This window comes from Pomacea canaliculata, linkage group LG2 (genome assembly GCF_003073045.1).
Source record: "Pomacea canaliculata isolate SZHN2017 linkage group LG2, ASM307304v1, whole genome shotgun sequence".
Classification (NCBI taxonomy): Eukaryota; Metazoa; Mollusca; class Gastropoda; order Architaenioglossa; family Ampullariidae; genus Pomacea; species Pomacea canaliculata.
The window spans coordinates 31,478,891-31,493,273 of NC_037591.1; the positions used below are offsets into that span (position 1 = coordinate 31,478,891).

Sequence of the window (14,383 nt, forward strand, 5' to 3'; positions counted from 1 at the left end):
TTTTTTGGATATAAAATATCTAGCATGTGTAGGTATTTTATGACACTTATAGGTGACATCTTGAAATATATAGTTATAGATTTCCTATTGTTTAGAAAAAGAATTGTTACAAAATTTTCTCTAACAGTCAGAGTCAGCAGATCTGCGACAGAAACTGAGGATCGCTGAATCTTCAGGGGAAGATCTAGAGAAGCGACTTGCAGCTGCCACTCAACAACTGCTGCAGGCAGAAGTTGCAAAGGTGGAGCTTGAAAATCAGCTGAAGCAAGTTGTTTCTAAGCTGGAGCAGGTGAGAAATTATGACAAGTACATATAAAAGTGTTCAGCTATCCCATTTAGGAGATCACAATAAAAAACAAATAAATGTGTTGAAAGATTAGTGTCATTAAGAAGACGAGGGAAGAGAGGCTGCCATTTGAAGGCATCAGTCATTTTAAACATGATTGTTTTATTAAGTAGCGGAGATTAATGTGAAAGTATGTTCTTTGCATTAATATGTTTGACTGTGCCTTTACTCTAAGGAAAAAGTTTAGTCAGCTAGAATTACAGGGAAGCCTCTGAAGACTGCAGTTCTAATTATTTGAACATTTTAATGGCAGTCCAACTACTAAGTACAACAATCAATAATATACTTATCAAATAACTGCCTTTACTTCTAAATCCATATTTATAACAGAAATTAAGGTCTTTTTTTATGCAGAATGAAAAAGAGAAAGAAATGTCACAAAGAAGAATTAAAGATCAGCGCAAGACCATCAAAGACCTTAACAAAGAAAAGGGACATCTGAAAAAGGAGAATGAAACATACCATATTACTCTTGAGGCACACAACAAAAAGATTGAAGAGTTAAGTGAAGAAAGAGACCAGCTAAAAGAAAAACTAAACACTCTTGAGCAAGAACTGAAATACAAAACAGAAGACTTAGACAGAGAATTGCAGAAGAAAGAAGAATTGGAAATGGTAGTGTCGGAACTCAGAGCAATGATTAACAAGACTGCTTCTGATCTAGAAACTCGTTCAGTGGAAGTTAAACAGCTGTCAGAGCAGGCAGCCAAAACCGATAAGAAGACACTGCATGAAGACCAGCTGCAGTCTGCTCTGAATGAAGCCAACTCTCTTTTGCAAAAACAGAGCTCGGAAAACACTTCACTTCAAAAACAGGCAGACAGCAGCAAAGCTAGGATAGCTCAGCTAGAAGCCAGAGTGATGGAGTATGAGCTAAAGGAGAAAGATGAAAAAATCAATAATGAGGAATCTGTAAAACTCGTGGAACAGAAGAATCAAGAACTGCAGCAAATGGCAACAGAAGTGAAGGCTTTAAAGTCTGAAATAGAAGCTATTGCACAGAAATCTCAGGAACAAATAAGAGATTTGGAAGAAGAGAGACGAGAGCTGGCTATAAAAGGGTCCAGAGTTGAAGAACTAGAGAAAGAAATTGAAGCTTCAAAGTTCAGACATGAGCAAGAGATAAAGGATTTGGAAGTGAAACTGCATTCCTTTGCAGAAGATGCTTCTGCTAAACATATAGAGATGCAGCAGAAGGTGCATGCATTTAATGAGCTAGAATCCATACTTTCAGAAAAAGAAGAACGTCTTAAGGAAATGGAAACAGTTCAGAAGAAACTGGAAACTGCTCAGAATGTTTTGAAAGCGACAGAAACAGCTATGGATGTACTCAAACTGCAGTTGACAAATGCTGAAAATAAGGCATCTGAAACTTCTGAAAAGTTTAAATTTGCTATTGAAGAAATGAACACAACCTCATCCCAGAAGCAGGCGCTCGAAAAGCAAGTGGCTGACCTCAGCACAGATCTGTCGGTCTTGCAGCAGGAAAAAGCTGAGCTCCAGTCTTCCAAAAAAATTCTAGAGGAGGCTTTAAATGAACTTAGGTCATCAGGCAAAAAGATAGAGGAAGAACTAGCTGGGAAGAGCCGAGTTTTAGAGGAGATGACAGAGAAAGAATTGACAAGGTGCAAGAAACTGACTAGCCTTGAGGAAGCTCAAAAGAAGTCGGCTGCTTACCATAAAAAGCGAGTGGCAGAACTGGAAAGTGCTTTGGCCAACAAAGAAAAAGAGGTGGAAGATCTGCGCAGCTCTCTCATGGAGTTGCAGAAGCAGGCATCCGAATGCAATCATCAGCTGGACCAGCTGAGCGAAGCTTCAGTCAAAATTGCTGACCTTCGCTCCCAGCTTCACATGAAGAAGGCCGTTCTGCAGAAATACAAAGATGAAGTTGCTGCTTTGACAGATGAGAAAGAAGCTTGTCAAAGACAGGCTGAGATCCTGTTGCAGGAAGCAGACAAGATCAACAAAGAAAAGGGAAGTCTTTTGGAGGAGGTAAAATGTCTCAAGGAAAGTTTGAGAGCTGTTGAAGAGACAGCTAATGAGAAAGTTACCAGTCTTGAAAAGGAAATTGAAAAGTTGAAAGCATCTACAGAAGAGCAGGGTCAGTCAGGACAAAGTGCAAATGAGAAAGCAACATTGTTGGAAGAAAAGGTTAAAGAGTCGAAAGACACTCAAGAGCACCTGGTGCAATGTCTTGAGAAAGTCGGCCAAGAACTTGCACTGACCAAAGCACAGCTTGAAGAAGCAAAGCTCGCACAAGCCCAGGAACAGGTCTTAAAGCCTGAAAGCTGTGCCACAGAGAGTACAAAAATCCAGCAGCTACAAGCAGAGTTAAATGCAGAACATGCCAAATCCCAGGAATTGGAAAGACAAGTGGAAACTCTCAGATCTGCTGACTCTACGCCCGGTACTCCAGGGTCTTTGCGTCGTCTACGCAAAGAAAAGATTCGAGTGGAAAGTGACCTGGTTGCTGCTCGCTTTGAAATTGAACGACTGAAGGAGCAGCTTCAGAAAGTTTTAAACACAAAAAGCATGAAAGACTCACCCGCCTTTTTATCACAGTCACTGAGTGGTGGCAGTTTCACAAATAGTGAGAAAGGAAAGCTACAAGCTGAATTGGCTGAGAAAGAGAAACTACTTCGGGAAGCTGAGACTGCCCACCAGCGGTGTGAATGTGAGCTTCTAGAGGTTCGATCCAGGCTTTCCAATGCCATGGTGGAACTGAAAGAAATAAAAGCAATTGGCTCTGAGAAAATGCCTGAAAATGAGACAAGGCAGCCATTATTCAGGCAAGCAGACAAACATTTTCTGCAGTCAGAATTGAAAAAGGTGAGATTCTCATGTGTGCCTCCCCTTTCATTTCATTTCTGTTCTTATTCAGGAGCTTTCTTCCTTCTGTTCTCACTTTGTGTGTGTGAGAGAGAAAGTGTGTGAACTGGCATTGTTAAAAATATAGTAACCTCTTGACATTTTACATTGGTAGGACAGCTGAAAAGGGACAGCTGTGATTTTCGGTTATCTCTATTTGTGTACAATCACTGGACATTGCTTACTGGTACTTGCACACCAGCTTCTCACTAAACACTTATTAATCTTTGCCATTGGTTGTTCTGGCTCACCCCCTTTTACTCTGACTTCCCCATGTCTTTCTCTTTAAAGATCTGTCTCTTCAAATTTTGTTTTGATAAGTTTTGTTTTGGTTTTTTATTTATTTATTTTTTTTTTTTGGTCTTGTGCTTCATAAAAGCAGTGTTGTAGCAGTTTCTGATACTTGAATGTGTGTATGCATGGCTTTTTCAATGGGTTTTGGTGACTCAGAGCCAAGAGCGAGAAGCCAGTCTACGCCAGGAACTTAAGCAGGCAAGTGTCACCATGGTAACCAACAATGCCACCATAGCAGGCCTTGAAGAACAGCTTGCAGATAGCTCAAAGAAATTGGAAGAAATGCATATGCAGTTGAATGACCTGCAGGTGACTAGGCAACTTTGCTCTTTTTAATATATATTTTCTTTTTTCACCTTTAGAGGGTGTTGGTATTTTGCTCTTTGCCAGACTTTGTGGTCCCAGAGATTTTCTTTATATGCATGTATTAGGTAACTTGAGACTGGCTATTGTTAGTGTTTGAGGTAACCTAATATATTAATATATTAATAAGTTGGCTTTCACAAATACTCACATGTATGCCCAATATTCTTTTACTGACTGGCATGGCAAGATGCTAGAGCTTTGTACACCTGTCCAACTTATAAACTTGTAATAAACACTGCTTATTTACTGAACCTTGGTCTTTGATGTTTACAGACCAAGCACGAAACCAGCAACACAGAGAAGCAAGATGTAGAAAAATTGAAGAGCCAGCTCAAGGAGCTTGAGGAAGAAATTGTACTAAAGAGCAAGCTCTTGGCTGCAAAACAAGACCATGTGAAAGAGCTTCAGCAGATGTTAGCTGCAGAGCAAGCCCAAAAGGATCTAATTGTTAAAGGTATCTAATGCTGAATTAAAAAAAAAACTAAATGCTCTTAAATTTCAGGTAACAAAAGTTCTGAAAAGGCGCTTAGAGCATTACAATTTCAAGATTGATTTATTTACAGATGCAAAAGCAAATGAAGCAGCTGTGCAGAGGCTTAAAGATGCACTTGTGGAACAAGAAGAGACTATGGCCAAACAGGACAGCATTCTCATCGACAAGGAAAATGAAATCAAATTCTTGATGACAGGTCTGCAAAGTCACCTTTAGCATCTGATATTCAGAAATGTTCACCTATATAGAAAATATAGAAGAACTTGTTATTTGTGATTCCACATTTTTTCCTCAAATGTCTCTTGTGCTTCTTTGACACAATGCACACAAAATCTGTATTCTTGCCTTGTGCATTTCTGTGGTCTCAAAGAAGATTAGAGAAAAAATGTTTGGATGGACAGGCATGCATATATTCTGGGCATGTTTTAACACAGTTTCTGATACATGACAGAGCTGACAAAGATCACCGACAGATACCAACAACTGGTCAGCCAGAGTGGAGACTCAGGACGTGAGCTTCGAGAACTTACATGCGTGCACGCTCGACTGCAGGCAGAGAAGGAGCAGTGTATGAAAGATCTCATTGCAGTAAAGGAAGAAAGAGCAAGGCTTGTGCAAGATGTCCATGTCCTCAAGGTAGAGAAGGAGAGCATCGCTCTTAATCTGAAGATTGCAGAAGAAACTAGAGAAAATATTAGCAGGGACTTAGGAGAGCTCAGAAGGGAAAGAGATGCTGCCATAGCCAGGTACAAGCAAGCAATGGATGACTGTGAAACACTGGAAAAGAAAGTAAGACTTTTCCCCAGTTACTATGATACATTGATTGAAAAATCCCAGTTTTAATGAATGTTATGGTCAAGTTAGTATAGATGAAGTAACAGAAATTACTGTTAATTTTTTTTTATAAAAAATTATTCATAATATATAGCAAGGTTTTTGGAAAGTATAGTAGTCTGTTGTGACATTCCCTAGGTGGCTATTGCTATGGAAGAGAAAAAACAACTTGAGGAAAAATTGAACATGGCCACCATAGAGTGCAGTAGATTGACATCAACAGTGACAAAGGAAGGAAAGACTACACAGAATCTGGAGGAGCAGCTTGTTAGTAAGTGGCATACACGAACAAATGACTGGCTGTTGTCAGATGGTTTTAGAAAGAAATATGGAATCATACATTTTCTTTTTCTTACGTTTGTATTAGATAAGGGCAGTCTGGTGGCGCAGCGGTTAGTGCTGTCATCAATACTGTGACGGTTGACTGTCCTGGCTTTGTCTCGGGCACACTGTTCTTTCTCTGCATGTGGCATCTGTTTACAGGGCTGGCTGGCTGCCTTACCAAGATATAACCTTAGTTGCTTGCTCGGCGTAAAACACCGATTGCCCCCACCCCGTATTAGATAACTTCCCAATTTTTATAAAAGTGATTAAGATTTTGCTCACATTTCAATCTGTTTTCCTCTTATATTGACCAATTTTTAGGTACACAGAAAGAACTGGCAAAAGTGAAGAAAGCATATGAAAAAGATACCCAGTGCCTCCTTACTAGCAAAGCCCATGAAGGGGAGTTAAAAACCAAAGTAAAGGTGAGCTGTCATTCAACACTTTCGTGTCTCTAGTGAAACATTTTTTCAAGAAATCAATCATTTGTCTTTCTAAAATTTCTATGTATATATATACACACGCACACAAAAGAGTAAAAATTTATAATTGACTTTCACCACATTTATTACCAAATGTTTAGGATGCTACATACAGTATTCTGCAGAGTTATCTGGAAATGCATTAAAAATTGAAAACTGTCTTCAGTAATATCAATGCCACTGCCGTCTTTGGTCACAAATGATTTATTTAATGTTTAAAATATGCAACAAGAGGAAGATAAAGCTCTAACAATCATTTCCTCGTCAATTTTAATTTATGACTTAGAGGTTTCATTTTAATTTAGAGTTTGATTCTGACTTTTAAGGTACTGTGATGATATGAGAATGCTCAAATTCTTGTTTTGAGTCTTGATTTGAGAACTGTCTTGTTGCCCTTTACAATAGGACTTTACATTATATCTCTGCTAATTACAAGATTGTGTTGTTTTGAGGACAGGCTTTACAACTGGAAGTCAGGCAGATGGAGGAAAAGATGAAGAAGGGGGAGGAGGAGAGAGATGTGTGGCGGGAGCAGAGGGATAAACTTGTGGGCCAGATGGAGACTATTCTCCACAACTTATCTCAAGAAAACAAGGACCTCAAAGCCCAGCAGCAGACTGAGCATGACCACTACAGCAAACTGGTGTGTGCATGAAATCAGTACAATACTCACCAGCAAAGCAGTGCAATAGTAAACACATAAGGACAGCTTTTCTTTCCTGAGGCTTTCAAACAGACATTTCTGCTGCTTCAACAAACAAGTGAGGGGAAGGCACCTGTGGTAAAACTCAATTGTATAACTTGAAAAGTTATATTTATCTTATAACCATTTATGTCTCTTGTGCTTGTTCACAGCTAGAGCAGGAGCGGGTAGAAAAGAAGGAACTGAAGCGACAGCTGAAAACACTGCAACGTGCCAAGGACTCAGTTGTTGCAGACTTGAAACACACCAACCACACACTTCAGGTAGAACTGGCTCTTGCCCAGGTAACAGCTTTGGGCTCATACTGGACTTTGTATATGTGCATGCATGTATTGCTACTATATCTCCATCTTACATCTTTAATAAATGATTTCCATGAAATGCAACTTCCATTTCACAATTATAGGTACCTGCACAATTACAAATGTTACTGAGACTGACAACTATTGTATTCTCTAAGGATATGATACACAACGTTCATATGTTAACACCTAAAATATTGTTTTCCTCATGTTAATGTGTTTATCAAGGCACATCAGAAGAAAGCAAACATGCTCAGTACTTAAATGATGTCATGCTTGCCTGTTTCGAGTGACAGTATGAATGTGTACAGATTTTTTATACTTGTAAAAATGTCTAAAAGTTCCTGTGTCAATAATTACAAATGGAGAACTAGAATTGTAAAAGACATTTCAGGTTCTGGTTAGCCTGTCTTGATGTTTTATTTAATTTTTTAAAGTTACTGATGGCAGAGACAACACTTTACTAAGAAGAATAAATAAAGGTGTTTTGTAATTTGTGCATCGATATTGTTGTCTCTAGTGAATTCTTCATTTTTCGGCAAAGTCCCTCAAAAATCATCCGTTTATTTATTTAGCTGTCCCTTCCTGAAACACTTCCAGAAGCATTTACATAATGCTAGAAGTGTTGTCTTTACCTACCTGATTAAACTATTAAAACTATTAAAGCTTTAATATTAATGAATGTGGAAGTATCTGACAAGTAAAAATGCTATCAATAAGATTAGTACAAGTAAGAAAAGTTTTTAAAATTAAGGCAGATCAAAAATATGACTGTCACTATTTAACTAAGAGGAAGTGGACTAAATATAAGAGGTTTCGAAATCTTTGCACACACTTTATTTCTTCTGCAATTTTAGGGTGTAGCCCCTCCACCTCGTCCACCCCCACCCCAGCATTACAGTTTCCGGGTCAATGAGTCAGACTTAATAGACGACGTAGATACAACTGGTCACATGGAAGTTGATGCCACGCCCCCTGTGGCAGCCAAGAGCTTACGCAAGAGTCGTAAAAGAGGGTCCACCTTGAATTCCAGTACTTCACAGAACACAAGCGTGAGTTGGCATCTTGTGATCCGTGTTCCTTTAGATATTACCTTTTTTATTGTTGTTGTTAAGCAGCATACAAATTGGAATCAATACAATTAGATCTTACAAACTTTTGATGCTAAATTTTATAGTTTAGCTTTATATTAAGACCTTGAGGTACAGGAAGTATAAAGCTTGAGGTACGTAACACTGAAGAACAGAAACGTGATCTGTGAATCATTGCTATTTGAGCATGATGTTTATTTGAACCCCCTTAGCATAAAAATATAACATTACTATGAGTGGCTTATAACTGAAGACTATGAAGACAGTGAAGTTTATTTATTTTTTATTATTATTATTATTATTATTGCTGCTCTGAGGTAAACATTAGACCAAGAAACCTGTACATTTTTGGATAGGAGAAATCTTGAACTTAGCAAATTAAATAATGACAATCATATTCCCGGTGCTTCTTGACAAAGCCATGATCATGCTAAGAGGGTTAAGGTCAGAGTCGTGTATTGTTCAGTCTTTTCCTTCCTGTCATCATCTGTATACTGATATATAGCTCATATATTATTATTCTATAAAATTGATAATATTGATGGTGTAAAAAGATTAATATTTACTTTGATACTAATGTAAAATACTTTACCACTGACTTTGTGAAGATTTTCTTTCCATCTTACCTGAATTCAGAATTTTTTTTATCTGGAACTTTCTTTTTTTGCTGTGTTGTGGATGGTGTGAAAACAATCTTAGATTTTAAAAATATTTATTTAAATGTTGCAGGTAACTGGAAAAACAAAAAGGAAGACAAAAGACATCATACCAGTCAGTACCAGATTTAATTTCTTCTCTTTACCTGTTTCATATGTTGATCTCGTCTGATAAGCATAACATTTCTTATCTTTTCACTCAACATTTAAATGAGTTAAATGCCAGATTAATTTTTACCATTAAAAACTTTTGCACGGAATATGCAATTTAACTTGATAACTCAAGAACTTCAGAATATGCTAAAAATATACATTATTGAAAATAATATATGCTTACTATGTAAAATATTTTGAAGTTTTGTTTAATTTCTAATGCATTACTCTGCATTGACTATGATACAACCAATTTATATCAACTAATCAAACTAAGCATGTGGCTTGGTCAACAAAAACATGTCCAGAAAATGTGGGGGTTATATATTTAACTTCTGGTAATCCTTGATGCACACATAAGGCTTTGTGAAAACATAGTGGAATATTCACATTATTGAAATGTAAAAAATAAGAGTTGAGGTAAACAAATTTCTGCAGGACACTCCTGAAACTTCAGAGAAGATGAGGCCACTTAGTAATATAATTGAGCAGGAAGAGAAAAAACTACAATCTCCAGTCACTCGCTCAGGTAACACTTTCTGCAAACTTTTTACTTTTCCCCAAGTCTATGAAACAAGGAAAAATTGAATGAGTTGCAAACGGTTACATTTACAGACGATTGGTGATTTATTCAAGGGTAGCTTTCTGAAGAACTAAACAAATTAAATATTTACTTAAAGTAATATTAGTTTTCTAAAAATGGTCACATTTTGGCAGATCTCATACTTGCATCCATTTGTTGATCACTCTCACAAACTGTTTGTAGTGCTGTTTACTTATGCTCATTGTTTTCTGTTTGTTGTTGACATAACCTAGTGAGCCTTTGAGTCATTTGAACTTCTTGCATCTTGGATGCTTGTGTAACATTTTGCAAGATAGGTAGAGGACAAAGTGAATGCTAAAATGTTCTCAAAAGTACAGTACTGTATGACTCAGTGAAAGAACAAAGGCAGACTGACAAGAAACTGGAAGTGGACCCCCACATTTCTTCTAGGTCTCCCCCACTCTCCTTTTCTTCAACATAACTTGGTGATGTATCATCAGAAATCACGTGTGAATGCAGGCATCAAAGATGGTACCTAGAGGCAGTATTGTGAAGATACTGACAAGATAGTCAAGAGAAGGTTTCACACATTTAATTGTACAAAAGGCATACAATTACTGTTGTCAACTACAAAAAAAAAGTGTACGTCAGTTTGTCATTTAAAACCCTCATAAATTTGGAGCTGCCTGGACTGTGTGTATTTCTACTTTATCATGATGCACATGATTAAAACCATGTGTTTAATCTTGGTTTTTACAAATAGGAGAATCCACTTTATGTATTTAATGATGCATTTTTCACTTTCTCGCGTTCTCTCTCTTTGTGGGTCTCACCCCCACCCTCCCACTTCTTTTCATGCGCATTCATACATAGGAATGTTACATTCTATACTGTTGATTTGTTTTTCTGCTCCAGCCAAAAAGATTTTACACATAGGCAGCACAGATAGATGCCCTCCTAATGACAACCAAGAAAATATATCCAACCCTTCCTCAGACGAGAATAGCCAACGTGGACGGAGAAAGGCAAAGAGAGAGGATTTGCCTATTGAGTGTGCACCATATCAGGTTTGTGATCAACACCAATGTTCATGTCAATAACTTCATTTCAGATTCTGTGTGTACACTGGGATACTGGCAGTGCAATACATTTTGGTTGGGATTAATGTTGCACCTATTAGTTGAAAATTAGCAACTTGTCTGAAAGGACCAGTAGTTGGAGATACACGTAGATTTTAACATGGAGAGATAATCGCCAGAGCTCAGCTAGTATATGTTTCATAATCAAAAGTTGCTAAAATGGTAGGGTTATTGGTCCTTGTAAATGACTAGATGGAGATTTTTGACTCAGTTAAAACCATGGGCTGCACCTTAGCTTTGAGTGAAAACCTGGCTTCATCTAGCAGGCTGAGTACATTTGTTCTTCTGAATTTTTCAGTTCTTTATTCAGTGTGACTTTGAGTTTTTTTTTCCTGGGTTTTTGTTAGTTATCCTAATTAAATGCTTCATAATCTGTGACAGTTATCAAAATCTTTAATTACGTGAGGGTTTTGTTCATTTACAGACTAATGGGGTTTATAATGTTGATGAATCATTGGTTTAATAAGTGCTTATCAGCATATCACTTCTTGCATGCCTTTACTTGATGGCAGTTTTGTATTTGTCTTATATTGTTTGTTGCATTTTGTCATGAGTATCTTGTAAGTGCAATAGATTTGAAGTTATGAAGTATGATGCTGCATTTTATAGATCTTTCATTATGGCTTCATCATCATCATCATCCCTAATGTCTAATACCATGAAAATAACTGATACAAAAGATGCAGTGCTGACTCATTTTCTAATATTCCAGTGAAAATGACAGGATGTTGATCATTAGTCATTGTCATGTTTTTAATGAGCTTTTTCTTGTTTTTACACTTAACCACATCTAACCTTTGGTGAAATCTGGAGGATTTCTGCATAGCCATTATTTTCATTCTTGCAAAAATGTACTATTTCAGCCCCCTTCAATGCAAACCAGGCAAAGTAGAAGACTGCAAGGTCAACGCCAGGCCTCCAAGCAGTCCCTGGTGTAAAGAAAGTGCATTAGTGGCGAGCACAATGGACATTTTTGTGGCACCACTCAGACTGCCTCGCTATGTAGTGTATGTAAATAGTCTGTTATGTACTCTCAGCCCAGACAAATGAACCTGATGTGAGATACTTCATCATGATCTCAATGTGCTGTCAAAGCTGTTAATATGGTAATAGTATGGCACATTTTTAAGTCTATGATGTGTCTTGATTTTAGCTGGTTACTTTAAAAAACTACCACCTTTTGTCTTCAATCTTTTTCCTGAAAATTTCCATTCCTGTTTTTTTTTTTAATTGCAGCTGACATAAATAGCCACCTTTTTCTAACTACAATGAAAAAATTCTTTCTTTTCCAGTTTTTCATTAAAGAAAGCAATATGAACAATTCCGTACTTTTCTCATGGATGGAATGATGTTACTGTTTCCTTATAACTTGCTTGAGATATATATATCTACCTATGCTGCTCATTTTTAAGTTTAACCTGTTGTACTGAAGTTTTAGTGTTATTAACACTGATGCTGTGATGAAATATTGGCATTGTGTAGTAATTGTTGAAAGATGGGCATACTTGTCAGTGTTGTCATGTATTATTTTATATCATATGCATATGGTGTGTGATGTACCTGGTGGAAACTTGCGCACTATCATCTCTCACTTGCAAGGGACTAAACTGTGTCAGAAATGCATCGAGCTCTCAAGGGCTAGTGAACATTTACTCTGCTGGATCAGAGTGTAAGCTGTAATTTGTGGGGTGTCGGGTGCAGAAGCATGCAACAAGTGCAGAATTATGAAACGATGATCAAGGCCTGGGCTCTGCAAATAGTGTGCAAGTAATTACTTACAGATCTCACCCCAACCCAGCATCTACACTCTACAATACATCCAGTCCAATGTTTCACCATTTTTGTCACAGCGGTTAAAAACTTACGTTTTGTTTACTATTCCGCAGAGAACGTCTGGAGACTTTATAGAAATAGATGCACAGATTTTATTTTAGAATGTTGTGTGCTGTTTGTTGTTTGTCATGCGTCCATTTAGGTTCTTGCAGTTTATTCTCATGTTTCATTTATTGACAGTGGTGATAGGCTTGGCAGATTTTATCAGACTTGTATAACACCAGCAGGAATATCTTGCTTCAATCTAGGTTGTGATATGCAGCAAGGAAAGTGCTGGCCATGGTGGTTTTATTTTGGTTGTGCTCAGGTTTTTTTAAAGTCTTTTATGTTTTGATTCAATGTTCTTACATAAAGGGCAAACACAGCATGCCGCCTCCTCCCACCATTCTTGCAACTGAATGCTGGTTAGTTTGTGTACTTTTGTCATCTTTAAAAATGCCATTTTTTAACACTTTAAAGGTCTAGAACATATTTATACATTGAATGTTTATGATGCCAATTTACTTTTTTCCTACCTATATGAACAATGTTTTGTTTGGGTCTTTACATCAAATGTATCAGTTTCAAATATTACAAAACTGAAACTTACACATTTGATTTGAACAACATCCCACAGATTTTTAGTTTTTGTTGTTTTTGGTTGTTTTTTTTTTTGGGGTGGGTGGGGGGGGGGTTAAGTACTTAAGAGTATTCTTTGTTTTGCTGAATTCGGGTGTGTGTGTGTACAAATACATGAGCGTGTGAAACAAACCTATATTTTGAACAAATGTAGTGCATTTAAAAAAGAACAAGTTCACTGGGTTTCTTGCCAGTCTGGCAGGTGACCTGGTGTTTTATTCCTGATAAATTGTTTTAACATATTATGTGGGTGTGTCTTGAACAGATGTATACCTACTGCAAAATATGAACAAACGGTATTATATACGTTAAGAACGAGTGTTGCTGATGCATGAAAAATAAACTAGAAGGAAAACGATTTGTGTTGCATTTATGTTTATTATGCTGTTTGACATCGTGGATAAATATTTCCCCAAAAGCTTTGTCATTGAGTGGCCTGTGAACCTTGTTTACACAGGTATTTTCTTAGCATCTTCAAAGGCAAAATAATTTAGAACTGGAGAACATACGTAGCTTCTATCTCCTCTCCCTCTTTTGGCTGTCACGTGAAGTCTAGTAAAGAGGAGTCAGGACATCATTTTGATAGGTGGCCGAAAACTGACCAAACATGTGACGATCACTTTGATTAGTCAGGGGCCTGATTGCGGTCCCCGGGGTAGGGTTGGAATCGCATAAAAGTGAAAGTAGTGAGGTGAACAAGGGGACTTGCATCGTTTCAGCTTGTCTGTGTTCTGTTGTTGGAGTTTTCTGTTAGCTGTCTGAGTAGTGTGGAATTTCCGTGCTTCTGTCAGGAAACAATTTGTTGGGTGGAGGAATGAAAATGAATAGTTATAACTTTCAAAATGAATAGGAGCGTGTAGCCAATCAAGGAAAAATATTCTAGTATCAAAAGCACCTTGGCGTTTGACAAAGTGAGACAGAATGGTCGATATTGCCAGAAGCAACCTGGAGAAGGAAGTATAGAAGGTTAGGGAGCACGTTTTCGGAGTTCGGAGACTGTTTGCAAGTCCTATTTTGCGCGTACACATCTAAGAGAAAGCATTTTTAACTCGGTTATTTCTTCAAATAATGTTTAATCAAAGCAGTATGGTCAGCACGTGACTTTATGCGTGGCAGCAGACGATCCGGACCCGGAATTCTCCACCCACCCTAGGATTTCCCGCCGTCGTCTCGTAATCACGTTGTACCCTCTCACCCCCAGCTTTTTATTCTAGCCCGGCGACCACCAACTTTATTATTTTTATCAGCGGTGCTCTTGGCTTCAATTTCCCTACTCTGTCGGTCTCTGGAGTGGCCATGCTTATTGCTTGCCGTCAGAAGAGCCTCTCCTGGCCACC

General features: G+C 37.8%; 1 protein-coding gene across 3 annotated transcripts in view; it reads left to right on the plus strand.

The window, feature by feature from the left end:
* LOC112554431 (kinesin-like protein KIF20B) overlaps positions 1 to 13,404 on the plus strand; it is a 35,395-nt gene extending 21,991 nt beyond the window's left edge. The window contains exons 23-38 of one of the 3 annotated variants that reach the window (XM_025222222.1): positions 128 to 289; positions 701 to 3,175; positions 3,665 to 3,817; positions 4,148 to 4,328; positions 4,438 to 4,563; positions 4,819 to 5,156; positions 5,340 to 5,472; positions 5,847 to 5,950; positions 6,465 to 6,650; positions 6,863 to 6,994; positions 7,870 to 8,064; positions 8,833 to 8,874; positions 9,351 to 9,441; positions 10,372 to 10,523; positions 10,807 to 10,861; positions 11,459 to 13,404. In XM_025222222.1, coding sequence (XP_025078007.1) covers positions 128 to 289; positions 701 to 3,175; positions 3,665 to 3,817; positions 4,148 to 4,328; positions 4,438 to 4,563; positions 4,819 to 5,156; positions 5,340 to 5,472; positions 5,847 to 5,950; positions 6,465 to 6,650; positions 6,863 to 6,994; positions 7,870 to 8,064; positions 8,833 to 8,874; positions 9,351 to 9,441; positions 10,372 to 10,523; positions 10,807 to 10,830 — 4,494 coding nt within the window. In that variant the 3' untranslated portion in view covers positions 10,831 to 10,861; positions 11,459 to 13,404. The remainder of the gene's footprint in view (positions 1 to 127; positions 290 to 700; positions 3,176 to 3,664; positions 3,818 to 4,147; positions 4,329 to 4,437; positions 4,564 to 4,818; positions 5,157 to 5,339; positions 5,473 to 5,846; positions 5,951 to 6,464; positions 6,651 to 6,862; positions 6,995 to 7,869; positions 8,065 to 8,832; positions 8,875 to 9,350; positions 9,442 to 10,371; positions 10,524 to 10,806; positions 10,862 to 11,458) is intronic. The other 2 variants (XM_025222210.1, XM_025222217.1) reach the window with 2 other exon arrangements.
* Positions 13,405 to 14,383: the final 979 nt, after the last annotated feature.